General features: G+C 42.0%; 2 protein-coding genes across 2 annotated transcripts; both read right to left on the reverse strand.

Annotated features, from left to right (window-relative positions):
- Window positions 1–266: 266 nt before the first annotated feature.
- LOC139548556 (rhodopsin kinase grk7a-like) lies at window positions 267–13,661 on the reverse strand. The gene is made up of 4 exons (XM_071358282.1): window positions 10,191–13,661; window positions 8,326–8,763; window positions 2,350–2,627; window positions 267–2,176 (listed from the first exon to the last, which is right to left on the reverse strand). The coding sequence occupies exons 1-4, from the start codon at window positions 10,782–10,784 to the stop codon at window positions 1,840–1,842; spliced, it is 1,647 nt and encodes a 548-aa protein (XP_071214383.1). The 5' UTR covers window positions 10,785–13,661; the 3' UTR covers window positions 267–1,839.
- A 790-nt stretch (window positions 13,662–14,451) lies between these two features.
- On the reverse strand, window positions 14,452–16,137 carry LOC139548555 (RING-box protein 2-like). Its single transcript, XM_071358281.1, has 3 exons — window positions 15,844–16,137; window positions 15,307–15,354; window positions 14,452–14,883 (listed from the first exon to the last, which is right to left on the reverse strand). The coding sequence occupies exons 1-3, from the start codon at window positions 16,016–16,018 to the stop codon at window positions 14,765–14,767; spliced, it is 342 nt and encodes a 113-aa protein (XP_071214382.1). The 5' UTR covers window positions 16,019–16,137; the 3' UTR covers window positions 14,452–14,764.
- Between the last annotated feature and the right edge of the window lie 817 nt (window positions 16,138–16,954).

The following is a 16,954-nucleotide window of genomic DNA, read 5'->3' on the forward strand; positions in this document are numbered from 1 at the left end:
GGTTTCCATCCGTTAGTAAAGGATATTTATCGGATTAAAAATGGAGCCCTGGCAGTAATATGTTACGAAAACATAAACGGGTTGACATCTGATCTGAGTGTTGAATGGGGGAAGATAGATGCAATTAGCAGGGTTAGATTATATCTGTATTGTGAGTATTGAGGCGGTTGGAGATGAATTCGCTAGGGCAAAAGACTGTGACATTAAGCATGATGGCTCTCAAATCAAGTTGGAGACATTCAGGCAGAGAAAGGGGTACTTGAGGTTAAATTTAAACAGATAATACACAGATTATACAGGGATATAAAAAGAACATTCACAAAGATAAATATATAAAAAGCATTCATTATTTCTATGATTTTCAACAATTTCCTATTGCACATATCACCTTTCCATTCAGCATACACATACCACAAGAATCCCCAATCCTTTCAAAAAAAGAAAGAGAGATTTACACTGTAAGAATTGCAAATTAAATGTCACTTCAAGAAGCTCAATGTAACAAAGACACAAGCACAAACGAGGACCAGCTTTTGATTTAACATTCTTCTGAGATCCATTCAACTCATACAAAGACTATAATGTCCATAGAGACACCAAAATCCTCTATGATCGTCTCAGTCTCTTAATTAAATAAACATGCTTAATTAGTAAGGTGCATTATGGTGCCCACACATTCTTAAAGACCCAGTGCAGTCAAAATTATGTTTTTCCTGTGTTTTGTATCATATTGTGCAACAGCTGATGAAACTAACACAGTTTGATCAGTGTTATTTCCTGATAGTTGCTTGTTGAAAATACAATCTACACAGGATCTAATCAGCAGGTTTGCATGGACGGGACTTTTGGCTTGCCTGGTGACATCACCAGGCGATAAATTAATGAATAGACTAATTACAAAGAGAGTTCCAAACCTCTCTGCCAATAACAGCTAGTTTTCAGTTTTCCCCTCCCCACTCAGACCACTCCCAGACAGTCCTAGCAACATTCTTGCTTGAGAAATAGTTATTTGCTAAAAAGCTATTTTTGTTCATTTGAATGGAATACTATTACAGTAAGGTACATCATTGTTACCCAGAAATGATTTGATATTGATATAACACAGCTGCATTGGGCCTTTAAATGTAACTAATGGGTGAAAATAAGTTAGCATATATATTGTTATTGTGCACTTGAAAGAACCCTACATATCACTATTACAAATAGCTTATAAGACTGAACACAGTGAGATCCATTTTGTAGGTATATTATACATTTGTTAAAATGTGATTTGGGAGTTTGTTGGTCATTGGGATATAGTTCTGAAGGAGTGAGAGTTCATGCTCTCTAAGGCTTTAAGAGTTAAAGCTTTGCAATCCAATAAAACCACATCTCACTCAAATGCACAGGTGATCTTACCATATGCATTTAAAAAAAAGGCAAGACGTTTCACGCAGGTCAATATTGAGAAGACTTGTGAATATCCACATATCTAGATATCTGGGGACACCCTGTGGTAGAAGCCTGCTACAGCAACTCTGCCAGTGCCTCTAGTCTAGCTTTTTCCTGTTGATTCTACCACAGACACTGACCCTGCCCATTGATATAGACAAAATCACCTTATCGATTCCTGATATCATCGTAAGTGCTGTGGTTATTCATGATCATTACAATGTAATAGAGCAGGAAGAATCATATCCACCAAAAAATGTGTGAAGTGGTGGAAATATGTGTCTTGACCTGGCACTGGATTTTACTACCACTTCACATCTTTTTTTGTGGCTATGATTATCGTTACAATGTTCTTAATGAGATAGGACTTTTGTAATTTTCAAAGCTAACTATAGTATAGAGGAGCTTTTATAAAAGCGTGCAGGATTTTGATTTCTTCTCCTCGTCGTCCAATCCAGCGGCCGACTCTTTCCTGTTGGGGTCGTTCAGCTCGTCAAAAAGTCCGCTGTCAATCATTTCCAGTTGCCATGCAATGGGCACCGCCCCCGTGTTGAACTCCTTGAAGAATCTGTCATCTTTGTCGTCAAACACGACACCCTTAATCTCGGAGAAATCTTTGATGTCCCCCGTGTCTTTGGCGTAGACCACGTTGGGCTTGGGGACCCAGGGTGGATCGATCAGCCCCGCCTCCAGTCGAGGGAAGTTAATGCCCTTGAACCACTCATGCTTTCTTGGGTCCTCGTTCCTGGATAACAGAGAAACACACTGAAGTCAGAGAAATATACACCCCCCCCCCCAAAACCACCTTATGTGATACCTAGAACTGACCAGGAAAACCTCTAGAGGGCCCTAGAGTTGTTCCTGGTCCGGCCATGTAGTCAGGAATATCTCTGGGCTGAAACTGCGGTCAGCTCTTACTTGGTCCTGCATCCCAGACGCTCGTCAATTTTCTTCTTGAGGAAGAGGTTGATGATGGCTTTGGTGCCCTCGTCAAAGTTCTTGTGCTCGTACTTGCATTCATCCTCGAGGGTGCGCCTTGCCACCTCCTCCTTCTGCACCTTCTCCTTATAGTCCTTGAAGGGCAGGCGAGCTGCCACCATCTCGTAGATACTGCAGCCCAGTGCCCACCAGTCCACTGACATCCGATAAGGCTCTTTCTTCAGGATCTCTGGGGCCATGTAGCCACTTGTGCCAGCCTGAGGAGAGGGAGGACGGGAGGAGGAGAGGAGGAGAGGACAGAGGTTTGATGACAGAGAAGGAAACAGAGAAAGAGAAGTGAGGGGTTAGGCCTAGTTCTAGGGTTCCATATCATAGCAAATAAATGTTCAGTGTTAAATCAACTTTGGACTAGAGCACAATGCTTCACTTAGTTACGCTAATAAGTGGCAAATTGGTTGTGGCATAGCACAACTTTTGATTGATTTGATTTATTAATTAATTCTACCCTTACATAGGCCAATCTACCCTTATGCTCCTCATGCCTTTTATCAGGGACCTTATATTCCTGAATTCTACCAACGTTCTTTTGTTACATCAGCACCACATGCTTGCACCAGGTTTCCCCTGCACAAGCCTCCAGTAGGCCCTCTATTGAGGCCATGTCCTGACCTGAGCCCCCCCCCTGGGCTGCACCACTCTCCACTGAGTGGATACCTACTGGGACTGAGCCTCTCCTCGCAGACAGATCCCAGCCACCTCTGAGTAATGCTAAGATTAGTGGGCTGGGGGCTAACGCACTGAGCCCTTTGGCCAAGGCCAATCCCCAATGGGACAAGCCTGTTTTAGGCCCCAATGTGTCACTCAACAGTGAGTGAGTGACTGAAGGTTAATGAGAGTGAAGTGTGTTGTAGTTCACGGACCAGTTCCAATTCAAATATAGGCAAACCTTTTTATTGGCTCCTCAGATATTTGTAGGTCATTGCATTAATCAGGAGTCGACTGTATATGAGTGAGGATAGAAGTGTCCCTTCTATGGATCAATAGGGAGCCTGAGTCATAGACAGTGACAGAGAGGTCAATGTCATGGACGTAACTAACGTTGAACAGGTCACATCCCACTGGGCACACCACGTCATTTCAATGTGGATAATTGAGTTATATTTGGTTGAGACGTGAGACTACAACCTATATTCAGCAACTCAAAAAGACAGGCAAACATTAGATGAATTTCCAATGTGTTATCACTATGCTTTATTTCAACCACCTAAAAGCACAACCAAAATCCAATGGAAAAACATTTTGGTATAGTTGTCATCCAAATGTCACTGCGCTTTCAACCACTTAAAAGCACAGCAAAGTTCAAATGGGAATACAATGTTAGATAATTAGTTCAGACTAATCAAGGAACCCACCAGGTACAACCCTAAATCCGTAAACATGGGCACCCTAATAGACATTATCCTGACCAACTTGCCCTCCAAATACACCTCTGCTGTCTTCAACCAGGATCTCAGCGATCACTGCCTCATTGCCTGTATCCGCTACGGGTCCGCGGTCAAACGACCACCCCTCATCACTGTCAAACGCTCCCTAAAACACTTCTGCTAGCAGGCCTTTCTAATCGACCTGGCCCGGGTATCCTGGAAGGATATTGACCTCTCCCGTCAGTTGAGGATGCCTGGTCATTCTTTAAAAGTAACTTCCTCACCATCTTAGACAAGCATGCTCCGTTCAAAAAATGCAGAACTAAGAACAGATATAGCCCTTGGTTCACTCCAGACCTGACTGCCCTCGACCAGCACAAAAACATCCTGTGGCGAACTGCAATAGCATCGAATAGTCCCCGCGATATGCAACTGTTCAGGGAAGTCAGGAACCAATACACGCAGTCAGTCAGGAAAGCAAAGGCCAGCTTTTTCAAGCAGAAATTTGCATCCTGTAGCTCTAACTCCAAAAAGTTCTGGGACACTGTAAAGTCCATGGAGAACAAGAGCACCTCCTCCCAGCTGCCCACTGCACTGAGGCTAGGTAACACGGTCACCACCGATAAATCCGTGATAATCGAAGACTTCAACAAGCATTTCTCAACGGCTGGCCATGCCTTCCTCCTGGCTACTCCAACCTTGGCCAACAGCTCCGCCCCCCCCCCCCCCCCCCGCTGCTACTCGCCCAAGCCTCCCCAGCTTCTCCTTTACCCAAATCCAGATAGCAGATGTTCTGAAAGAGCTGCAAAACCTGGACCCATACAAATCAGCTGGGCTTGACAATCTGGACCCTCTATTTCTGAAACTGTCCGCCGCCATTGTCGCACCCCCTATTACCAGCCTGTTCAACCGCTCCTTCGTATCATCTGAGATCCCCAAGGATTGGAAAGCTGCCGCGGTCATCCCCCTCTTCAAAGGGGGAGACACCCTGGACCCAAACTGTTACAGACCTATATCCATCCTGCCCTGCCTATCTAAGGTCTTCGAAAGCCAATTCAACAAACAGATCACTGACCATCTCGAATCCCACCGTACCTTCTCCGCTGTGCAATCCGGTTTCCGAGCCGGTCACGGGTGCACCTCAGCCACGCTCAAGGTACTAAACGATATCATAACCGCCATCGATAAAAGACAGTACTGTGCAGCCGTCTTCATCGACCTGGCCAAGGCTTTCGACTCTGTCAATCACCATATTCTTATCGGCAGACTCAGTAGCCTCGGTTTTTCTAATGACTGCCTTGCCTGGTTCACCAACTACTTCGCAGACAGAGTTCAGTGTGTCAAATCGGAGGGCATGTTGTCCGGTCCACTGGCAGTCTCTATGGGGGTACCACAGGGTTCAATTCTCGGGCCGACTCTTTTCTCTGTATATATCAATGATGTTGCTCTTGCTGCGGGCGATTCCCTGATCCACCTCTACGCAGACGACACCATTCTGTATACTTCTGGCCCTTCCTTGGACACTGTGCTATCTAACCTCCAAACGAGCTTCAATGCCATACAACACTCCTTCCGTGGCCTCCAACTGCTCTTAAATGCTAGTAAAACCAAATGCATGCTTTTCAACCGGTTGCTGCCTGCACCCGCACGCCCGACTAGCATCACCACCCTGGATGGTTCCGACCTAGAATATGTGGACATCTATAAGTACCTAGGTGTCTGGCTAGACTGCAAACTCTCCTTCCAGACTCATATCAAACATCTCCAATCCAAAATTAAATCGAGAGTCGGCTTTCTATTTCGCAACAAAGCCTCCTTCACTCACGCCGCCAAACTTACCCTAGTAAAACTGACTATCCTACCGATCCTCGACTTCGGCGATGTCATCTACAAAATAGCTTCCAATACTCTACTCAGCAAACTGGATGCAGTTTATCACAGTGCCATCCGTTTTGTTACTAAAGCACCTTATACCACCCACCACTGCGACCTGTATGCCCTAGTCGGCTGGCCCTCGCTGCATGTTCGTCGTCAGACCCACTGGCTCCAGGTCATCTACAAGGCTATGCTAGGTAAAGCGCCGCCTTATCTCAGTTCACTGGTCACGATGGCAACACCCACCCGTAGCACGCGCTCCAGCAGGTGTATCTCACTGATCATCCCTAAAGCCAAAACCTAATTTGGCCGCCTTTCCTTCCAGTTCTCTGCTGCCTGCGACTGGAACGAATTGCAAAAATCTCTGAAGTTGGAGACTTTTATCTCCCTCAACAACTTTAAACATCTGCTATCTGAGCAGCTAACCGATCGCTGCAGCTGTACATAGTCCATTGGTATATAGCCCACCCAATTGACCTACCTCATCCCCATACTGTTTTTATTTATTTACTTTTCTGCTCTTTTGCACACCAGTATCTCTATTTGCACATGATCATCTGATGATTTATCACCCCAGTGTTAATCTGCTAAATTGTAATTATTCGCTCCTATGGCCTATTTATTGCCTACCTCCTCATGCCTTTTGCACACATTGTATATAGATTCTCTTTTTTTTTCTTTTTTTCCCTACTATGTTATTGACTTGTTTATTGTTTACTCCATGTGTAACTCTGTGTTGTTGTCTGTTCACACTGCTATGCTTTATCTTGGCCAGGTCGCAGTTGCAAATGAGAACTTGTTCTCAACTAGCCTACCTGGTTAAATAAAGGTGAAATAAAATTTAAAAAATTATGTGTTATCACTGCGCTTAATCTAATAGCAGAACTAAATGACCTGGATTGCAGTGGAGATAACATTACAATTACATGGTGCAAGTGATCAATTCCGTTTGAGATTCTTCACAGATTATTACAGCAATTGTGAAGATCTCCACAGACCTGCAAGGCCCTATCCTATGCATGCTATATTAAACATGCACGCTTTATATGATTACATAAGAAGTAATAGTATACTATATTTACAGTAACCTCAAAATGTGGCCATGGATGTGTTATTCATCTTAAGGTTGAATGTTACATTAACTTGTAAGAAAGCCTTAACTTTAGGATATTTAGTGTATTACAAAAGTAATATTGAATAGTGTTTGGTTGACAGTGCAACCAAATATCAACATTTAAAGGAGATAGTTCCATCTGAGCCACTGGCTTAATCCCATTCTTTAACTTTTATTTTTGGTTGAGTTGGAAACGTGAATTCAACATATAATTTGTTAACTTGTCAGGCTATTTGTTGTATTTCAGAGATGTATCTTCTTATTGGATAGTTTCATCTGTGCCACTGAATTTAATTGCTGTTCGTTTACAAATGAATCATTTATTGTTGGATTCACGTCTTCATCTCAACCAAACGTCTAAGTTGAAGAAGAAGACTAAATCAAATCAAACTTGAAATAGTTTGATGTGATTTAGTTCTATTCTTGAATAGATTTTTGTTTGCGAATCCAACATGTCAATGATTAATTTGTAGACAAACTGGATTAACAGCCAGACTAAGTCAGTGGCACAGGAACTATCCAAGCAGAAGAAACATCTCTTTCAAATGTTGATATTTGGTTGTGTATCACTAAATATCATAACATTTGAAATCAACCAGAGCCTGAAACCTTAGGCCTATTGTTTTATCTATTTTTAGTTGAATTCTGGGTTGAATTGTAACAATAGCCGTTGATGACTTTGCAAATGCTATACAGGCCTAAATAGCATAATTCATGATAACATGAAGTATGGTCACATTTCATTTGCTCTGTACCCTTTGGAATGACTTCGATAGCAACAGTGAATCTATCTAGTTTTTAAGTGGAGATCTCTCAACAAGCATTCAAGATAGCACATTGGTAATAGTCCGTGACAAATGTCATAGCTAGGCTTGGTTAAAACCCTGGATGGGAGACCAAAGGGTAACTGTAGATAGATCAATTCTCCAGTAGGAGGTGTGACCCAGCCTATTGTTTTAGTCTGATAATGGATATAACTTTGAAGATCTGACGTTGTTTTAAAGGTACAAACTCAACATATTCTATACATGGTTTGTCTATGTTGATATTTGGTTACCATGATGAAATTTCACCCTCAAAACAACAGTGGCTTTTTCCACGTAGATTCCACATCACAATGCGTTGACAAATTATGTTGAAACAACGTTGATTCAACCAGTTGTGCCCAGTGGGAAGGTAATGACGTAAGACCCTGGTATTATGGATAGATCCCTATCCATAGATATATCCCTATGTAATCTCACATAAAATAGCATGTCAACTCTAAAAACAACTCAATCATTGTTAACATAGAGTCATTAAACATATTTTTTTTATTTAACTAGGCAAGTCAGTTAAGAACAAATTCTTATTTACAATGATGGCCGACCAAGGAAGTGGATTAACTGCCTTGTTCAGGGGCAGAACGACAGATTTTTACCTTGTCAGCTCGGGGGATTCGGTCCAGCAACCTTTTGGTTACTGGCCCAACGCTCTAACCACTAGGCTACCTGCCGCCCCAAAACAAGGATGGAGTTCATCTCAGCCTATCAGAGCCCTTACCTTTTGATTGATGGTCTTTTCGCCAGGCAGCTCCACGGCCAACCCCAGATCCGAGAGTCGACACTGGCCGAAGCTGTCCAGTAGCACGTTCTCTGGCTTCATGTCTCGGTACGCTATATCCATGGCGTGTAGGTGGAGGATACCTGTGGTGACCTGTGCAATGTAGTAATTGATGCGGCCTATTTCAAGGCCTTTTTCACCAATGTTATAGATATGGTACCTGAGGTCGCCGCCATTCATCAGGGTCATGACGAGGCACAGGTGGGTCTTGGAGTCGTAGGCATAGGACAGGTTGACCAGGAACAGGCTGTTAACCTTCTCCAGGATCTGCTTCTCCAGCAGTGCCATGCCCTCACCATTCTTCTGCTTCAGACGCTTCTTGCACAGCTTTTTGCAGGCGTACATCTGCCCTGAGTTTTTCACCTGCACGGCACACACCTATGCAGAGAGATAGAGAGGGACTAAAACAAATATGTTTGATAAATGTATGTTAAGATCACCCAGCTAGCACAAAACGTTCTGAGAATCACATGTTTCTTAGAGCTTGGTGAGAGCGTGGTTGTCCTATGGTTATTTTGCATACAAATGTACACAACTTTCTGGGAATGGTGCAGGATAGTTGCTTAGTTTTGGAACATTCTCAGCACATTTTTTTTTTTTTACAGAAATGGGGTGTGTTTTTGGTGGTTCGTCGATGTGCCATTCTGATCATGCACGCCACGACCGACGTCGCTAGTTCGTTAGCTATGTTGACGTCATTTCACTGGGTTTGTTTTTGGACAGAAGCTGTAGAGATCGGTAAGAAATGGCACTTCTGTAGCCAAATATCTTACTCATCCATTTTGTTTTTGTTTTTAAGCATTAAATGACCTGGTATGTTGGTGCATTGATCAGTTATATAGTTTAAAGCTGTTATTTTAGATTTTTTTAAGGAACTTTCTTGATTCATTTCATTAATTTAACAGAACATTTCCTAAAAGTTAAAACACGGTTACATTTAATTAAAATGTTGGTAACGTTCTAGGAAGATTCTCCAACTGGGTTGACATTGGGAATTTTCTCAAATAGTTCAGAGAATGTTAAGAATAAAAAAAATTCTGTTCAGTATTACAGCATAACGTTTCCTACAGGTGTCCCGCGCCCACTTAATGAGTACTTGTTTCCTTTGAAATGGGGTCTGTTTGAATAGACTAAAATTAACAGCTTTGTATGAGTTGTGGAAGAATTCCATGGATAGAGAACAGAAGAACAATATAATATCACTGACGCCGTGTCACAATAAAAAAGAAACGTGTTTGCATGATTAATGCCTGAGCAAAGGAATTTCCATGTGTCCTATCTGTGCTTGGACACTCAAAATAAACTAGCAGTGTTATTAAAAGTCTTATAGAAACATGTTATCAGAACGTTAATAAAACCTCCCGGGAAAACATTCAGGGAACCATAGTAAATTGTTCTCAGAACCTTCCTGCAACCTAAAAATGTATGTTCCCAGAACAGGTGATTTTTTTTTTTTTCGTTCTCAGAACTTAAAAAATAAACATTACGTTTTACCGGTCAGGAAGCATATGGCTTCGTTTCCAGAACCAATTGGAAACCAAAAACGTAACATTCCCATAACTTTCAAGGAACCAAATGTGTTAGCCGGGCAGTATGTAGTTAGATAAGGTACAAACAATTATCCCTTTTAGTGACTTCTTTATCATCCCTTATCATTTGTATTTGTACCATCCCCATTCTCACTGTAACTGTTGCATACCCTTAGAAAAGTGCTAAAACCGTTTTTAAGTTTACATTTTAGAACTGTAATATTTCACTACTGTTTTCAGTTAGGCAGCTGCACTGTAGACTTTGTGTGGACTTACCTCTCCAAAGCCTCCCTTTCCCAGGGTCCTGAACTCATAGAAATACTTATCAGTGATTTTCTGTTTCTCGTACTCTTTCCACTGCAGGAACTTGTCAAAGTTAGGGCTGGTCTGGTACTCTGTGAAGGGCTTTTCCTTCAGGTACTCCCGCGTGGCATCTTTCACCTTGCCCATCATCACATCTTCAAAGTCCTTGTCCGACACCGCTTTGCACTTGTCCGCTACCTCTCCCGTCAGGTAGGACAGGAAGTTCTTGGAGTCAGCCTTGCAGAACTTGTTGACGATGTTCATCCTCGCCTTATCTTTGCCAGCGCCTTCTGCCAGATCCCAGTCGATTAACTCGTCCAGGAACTCTGCGGCCGCCACGTACTGCGGGTTGGACTCCAGGAGGAACTGCCGGAAGAACTTCTTCCCTATGGGCTGCCTCTCGCAGAGCATCTCAAATTCTTTCCCAACCGCGGCGCGGATGGACACGCACTGTTCTGGCTTGGGCAGGGACAGGCTGCGCCGCCTCTTCCTCATCTCTTTTTCGTCACCCCCCTTAAGGTAGGCCGTGTTCGCCACCAGATTATCCAATCCCCCCATGTCACACATGTTGGCTGCTGCTGTGTTGGGTTGTCCCTACTACACAGTGTGGTTGAGCAGGGAGCTAAGGCCGCTGTAAGATTATGCTAAAACTGTGTTCTTTCCCTGTGTGTGCTTCCCTGTAGTGTTTCCAATTCTCTCCAGGTCCCTGGTGTGACTGAGCAGCTCCGACACCTGCGTCACACCAGAAGACATTCTCTGACTCAATCACGTAATGCCTCATCTAGAATTAAAAAGCACATGAGGGATTTTCTCTTAAGTAAGTGTCTGTGTGCTCATTCATGGACGCTGCTCACGGAAAGGAACTTATGTGGTTTCTAACTTAAGAAGCTTTGGTCGGTCTATATTTAGCGGGATACTAACTTAGATGGGGACAATGCCAGCGTAACTGTAGTGAGGTGCTGACCTGGGTGTCATAATGTTATGGATAGAAAGATGTAAACTAAGAGTTAAAATCCATTTGGCTACACATTGAGGTGATAAAAGACTATTCAATTTCAGAAGACAATGTCTGGTTTAGGAGAGTAATGGAGATTTAATGACATAGACATAGGGCAACACTACTGTGAATTCAATTATCTCAAGAAGTAGTGAAAGATCTCTCTAGAATAAATCCACTTCAGCTGTAGGCTAAATGACTTAAATGTAAATGTAAATGTAGGCTATTTCTATTCCGTTATGAGAAGAGAACACATTAATTTACTCCACTAATCAAATCAAATCAAATGTTATTTGTCACATGTGCTGAATACAACAGGTGTAGACTTTACAGTGAAATGCTTACTTACAAGCCCTTAACACTTATTTTTCTTAAAACTGCATTGTTGGTTAAGTAAAAAAATATATAAAAAAATTAACAAATAGAGCAGCAGTAAATAACAATAGCGAGGCTATATACAGAGGGTACTGGTACAGAGTCAATGTGCGGGGGCACAGTTAGTTGAGGTAATTGAGGTCATATGTACATGTAGGTAGAGTTAAAGGGACTATGCATAGACAATAAACACAGAGTAGCAGCAGCGTAAAAAAGGGGGTGGCAGGTAGAAGCTGGGGTTAGAAGCTGTTAAGAAGCCTTTTGGACCAAGACTTGGCGCTCTGGTACTGCTTTCCGTGCGGTAGCAGAGAGAACAATCTATGACTAGGGTGGCTGGAGTCTTGGACAACTTTTAGGGCCTTCCTCTGACTGGTATATAGGTTCTGGATGGCAGAAAGCTTGGCCCCAGTGATGTACTGGGCCGTATGCACTACTTTTAATAGACTTCTAATATAAAATCATTTTTATTATATTGATATTCTGCCTATTCTTTATTTATCACAATATGCCAAAAAATCATGTAATCATAGGATAACAAGTTTGGATTAATCAAGTTTTACACTAGATCACAATAATCTCTGATGTAATCAAATCAAGGCGAATACATAGCCTGGATCAGGCCAGGGTCTAGGATCAAATGTGTCTGAGACCCACTATTTCTCTGGTGTAGGCTACGGTGTGTAGTAATCCATTGTTAGGTGTAGCCTAAACATAATTGCAAGATCCTCTCCAGCACCCTGTGGCTGCTAGCCACTCATCTGGGCACTATCTCACCTTCAGGTTATACAACCTGTCACTCAAGCTTAATACATTTACTCTGAGCTGTTCTGATGGAAGTGCTCTTACTGAAACTCAAGGATGAGCTCACTCAACCATTATGGCACACCACGTAATCTGTGCCTCTGTGTACCACTAACCTCTGGGGTATCGGCAGATATTCATTGTCTTACCAGGAAAAGGCAGTTAGAAAAATACTAGTTTTGGTAACATTTTTACATTGTTATAGCCATGTATGATAATTTATGTCTAATAACAGGGTTTATAATAAACGATGTCTCTCTCTAGGTAGCACATTTTCAGCGTATAAAAAAATTATACTAATACATTTTAAGGGGGTCATACACATACTGTACTTATGATAAGTCTTACAATGCATTACAACCACATCATGAATCGTTATATCCGTGGGCTTCCGGTACACATATTAGCATTGGCGTGCCCAGTTTATTGTATGGCCTTATTACCATTTTAACGTACAGTATACAACAACATTACTGTATGCAATCTGTGATTGACTTTCTAATTAATGATACTGTATGTACCCATTGAGTATTGAAGAATATAACTTATAAATGCATCATGAGCTTAGTTCAACTGTCACACTCCATGAGAACCCATATAAGATTGTTTTACTCAATTGTTTGTAAACAATGTAATTGTAAACAAACATTGTATCTCAATGATGGTCAGTCCTTGTATTCATAGCTTTGCTATGATTTTAAGTGGTTACATTTCTACAGCCCCATGCCTCAGCTGTTTACCGAAACAGTGGCAGGGGTTTTACTTTGTTGTTTTTTGAACTGCAGATTGCTCGTGCTTAGGCTATACTGCTTCTGTTATTTAGTGATGATGGTGGTGAAGTATAGATTATTCAAGTACTTTCTGAGAGGTTTAGTAAAGGTTAGCCACAGGTCAGGAGTCAGGCAGAAGTCATGGATGACTTCCACAAAGACTGTTACGCTGAGCTAGTCCTGACCTGGGATTGGGGGCAAAGGTAAAAAAAAGGAACAGAGAGCTGCATTTGGAGATCACTGCCATTCTGCTAAGCCCATAGACAGCCCTATAGGCAAGATCAATGCCAAGTGTAGTAGCTTAAAACCATGAGGAGTAGCCAAGTTTGATGAAACATGTAGGTAAGCTGGGTCTATTTAAAGCTGTTGTGCCAAAAGGGGTGTGCTTTGGCTGAAGAGCAGAAGACAGGCAGGATTATGACTATATATATATATATATATATATACTGTAAACTGTGTATATACAGTACCAGTCAAAAGTTTGGACACACCTACTCATTCAAGGGTTTTTGTTTATTTGTACTATTTTATACATTGTAGAATAATAGTGAAGACATCAAAACTATGAAATACCATATATGGAATCATGTAGCAACCAAAAAAGTGTTAAACAAATCAAAATATTTGTTATATTTTAGATTCTTCAAAGTAGCCACACTTTGCCTTGATGACAGCTTTGCACTCTTGCTATTATCTCAACCAGCTTCACCAGGAATGCTTTTCCAACAGTTTTGAAGGAGTTCCCACATTTGCTGAGCACTTTTTGGCTGATTTTCCTTCACTCTGAGGTCCAACTCATCCCAAACCATCTCAATTGGGTTGAGGTCGGGTGATTATGGAGGCCAGGTCATCTGATGCAGCACTTCATCACTCTCCTTCTCCCTCAAATAGCCCTTACACAGCCTGTAAGTGTGTTTGGTCATTGTCCTGTTGAAAAACAAATGATAGTCCCACTAAGTGGGGCGGCATGTAGCCTAGTGGTTAGAGTGTTGGGACAGTATTCAAAAGGTTGCTAGATTGAATCCCCGAGCTGACAAGGTAAAAATCTCTCCTACTGGTTGCCTCTGCCCGGGACTAAACACAGTCCCTGCAGCATCATGGATCCAAACCCCAATAGCCTACACATAATGCAGAGGCAATAGTATTCTGTAAACATTATCTTGATTAGTAGGTGACATATTAAATGGGCTCTTACGGGTAGCAAGAAAGGCAGACACCTCATGGTCTGAGGGGATGCAACCATAACCATAAACCATCACATTAAAATGCTAAAAGGAAGAAATAACAAAGCTAAGTGTAGATTTATTTTAATAACTAACTTTTTTCTCTCACAAAAACATCTTGGACGACACAAAAAAAAGTTAACAAAGACACTAAGCGCAGCACCTATCCTCAGAGTTCTTCAGCATTGCCCTGCACCTGCCAGTGTTTCCATCAAACAGTGGGGCAAGGACGTCTTCATCTGGATATTGGCCATTCATTCTATATCTTAACATCGAAGGAATGACAGCGGCATGCACACACATGTGTATAGAAGGTCGCAGTTTCTCAGTCCGGTCTAATGTCCAAACTTGCAGTGGAAGGATGGGGAAGTTAGCGGGACTTCATTTGCCGATTCTCTGTACGACCCAGTCCTGCTGGCACAGTGGACAGCGATTGTTCTGCTTCACCCAGAGAGACATGCAGCAATTGTGGAAAGAGTGGTTGCACTCTCCCCATACCACTGTGAAAGAGGGGAGACAGAAACACACTATGAAATTGTGTGCTACATGGTATTTTCAAATTCAGCATGTCAGCAGAAGAGCAGAATAGATGGTAAAGCATATTGGTACACACACAATCAATATTTGTATCCTAATGCATACACAGTACAAACTCTGCTTTACCAAGGTAAAGATACCCTGGCTTTATCAAATTGTAACCCCATATACTAGACCAGAAACCCAGGTATATCTGTCACATGCACATCTCCTGGTGTGAGACCAGTAGGAGTTGTGGCCCGGTTCTGGATCTATAAAATGTGTATCCAGGTTACCCCAACACTGGAGCAGACCCACACCTACCGCTGGTCTGATAACACCAGATTGAACTGTCTGGTGTCTTGGGGCTATATAAATGTTTGGCTAAGACGTTTAAAGTAGCTTACCGACACAGTCCTCTTGTTTATTTTCAGCCTGACACCGCAAGCATGCGTCTGCGGAGAGAAGGTATATATCAAGGAAACTTATTAACCAACTAGCTATACTGGTGCACAGCTGTCGTTGACCATTCCTGCATGGTGACATATGGACTGACACAGCTGGCTAGCGATTCAGTCCTCCCATGCGAGGTTAGTTGGTTACTGTAACTAGCTTGATTCCTTGCAATGCCTTGAGTCATGTTTTCAGAATTCTAACGTTAGCTATATTAGCTAGCTAACGTTAGTTGTCTGTTTTGTAGCTAGATATGATCTAGCAAGCTAAGCTATCCAACTAGGATCCATTATCGGTCAGTCTGCTCATGACATGATGATGGTCATCTCTTAATCAGCTTAGCTAGGTGACTGTCTGACCACTAAGCTACTGTATTTATCTTGTTGTTGTTAGCTAGCTTCATGCACACCAAGAGTTGCCTATGGGTGTACTACTATAACTAGTTACTGTAGCTGGCTAGCTAGCTAAATCACTGATTCAAACAAACGTACCCATAACTTGGACCCTACAGATGGCGCATGTATCGCACTCCACATCCCAGCTCCACATTGCCACAGCATTCCATTTCTTGAGGGAAAACATCTTGTCACTGCTCGATTTTGACCCCGAAGTAGAGCTGTGAGAGTGAATTAAACCCGGCTCTTCACCGTCTTCCATCTTTGCCATAGAATAATCTAGCTAAAGGTAAAACAAAATGGACGAAATAAGCAGTGTAGCTAGTCCGTGGAGCAAACAAACCAGCCCAGCAGAACAAACAAACCAGGAGGCGCTCATGCGCTAAAACACATCTGCAGTACTAACAAACTAACACATGGCGGAGCCAAAGATTAAAAGGTAGGCTACTGCGAATGAAGGTAAAATACTTCACTGTAGGTCTCAAGAAGCTAAGAAAAGGTAACAGATGCTCTTATTGTGTATTGTGCACCCTTCTGTTCTGGTTATTTTGCTGTGTGTATGTTGTTTTTTATATACTGTATGGCTACTGTTGCTCAGTTGTACTTTTTCCAATGAATTGAGTAAAAAACAAACACTTGAAATGCCTATGGTTAAACTAATAATGGCACTAAACTTTTAAGTAATATATTTTCTTATTTAACAGAGAATACTGTATCTATACCAGACTTTCTCAAAATCCAATACAGATGTTTGGACAACATTGAGACAATTCAATCAAATCTAACCACAGTTCTCAAATTATTCATACACTCAGCTCTGTTTTGATCTCAGTGGTGTTCTCTCTCCCTGTTATGTGAAATTATATATGTATGAAATAACCAAAACATACTATTTAAATCAGGAAATGCTGGCTTTCAAAGTCATTATTCAAAGTCATATTATTTTCCAAAACATAGCATGACTAGGAATGTTGATGTACAGCTGAGTCAGGTCTTGAGTTCACAGGGTTGTATACTTTTGAGGCAATTACACCCCATTTTCCAAGTCTTCTACTCAATCGCAAAGTACCACATGACTCTGTAATGCTCTGCACTGTGCTTTTAAAGTATCCTGTTGCCTCGGTCCCTTGAGACCCCTCGATGGACTTCTTCCCACAGAGTTTAACTCAATCATTTGCTTTTAGCCTAGAATAAATAATAAAGAACT

This window comes from Salvelinus alpinus, chromosome 21, assembly GCF_045679555.1.
Source record: "Salvelinus alpinus chromosome 21, SLU_Salpinus.1, whole genome shotgun sequence".
Taxonomy (NCBI): Eukaryota; Metazoa; Chordata; class Actinopteri; order Salmoniformes; family Salmonidae; genus Salvelinus; species Salvelinus alpinus.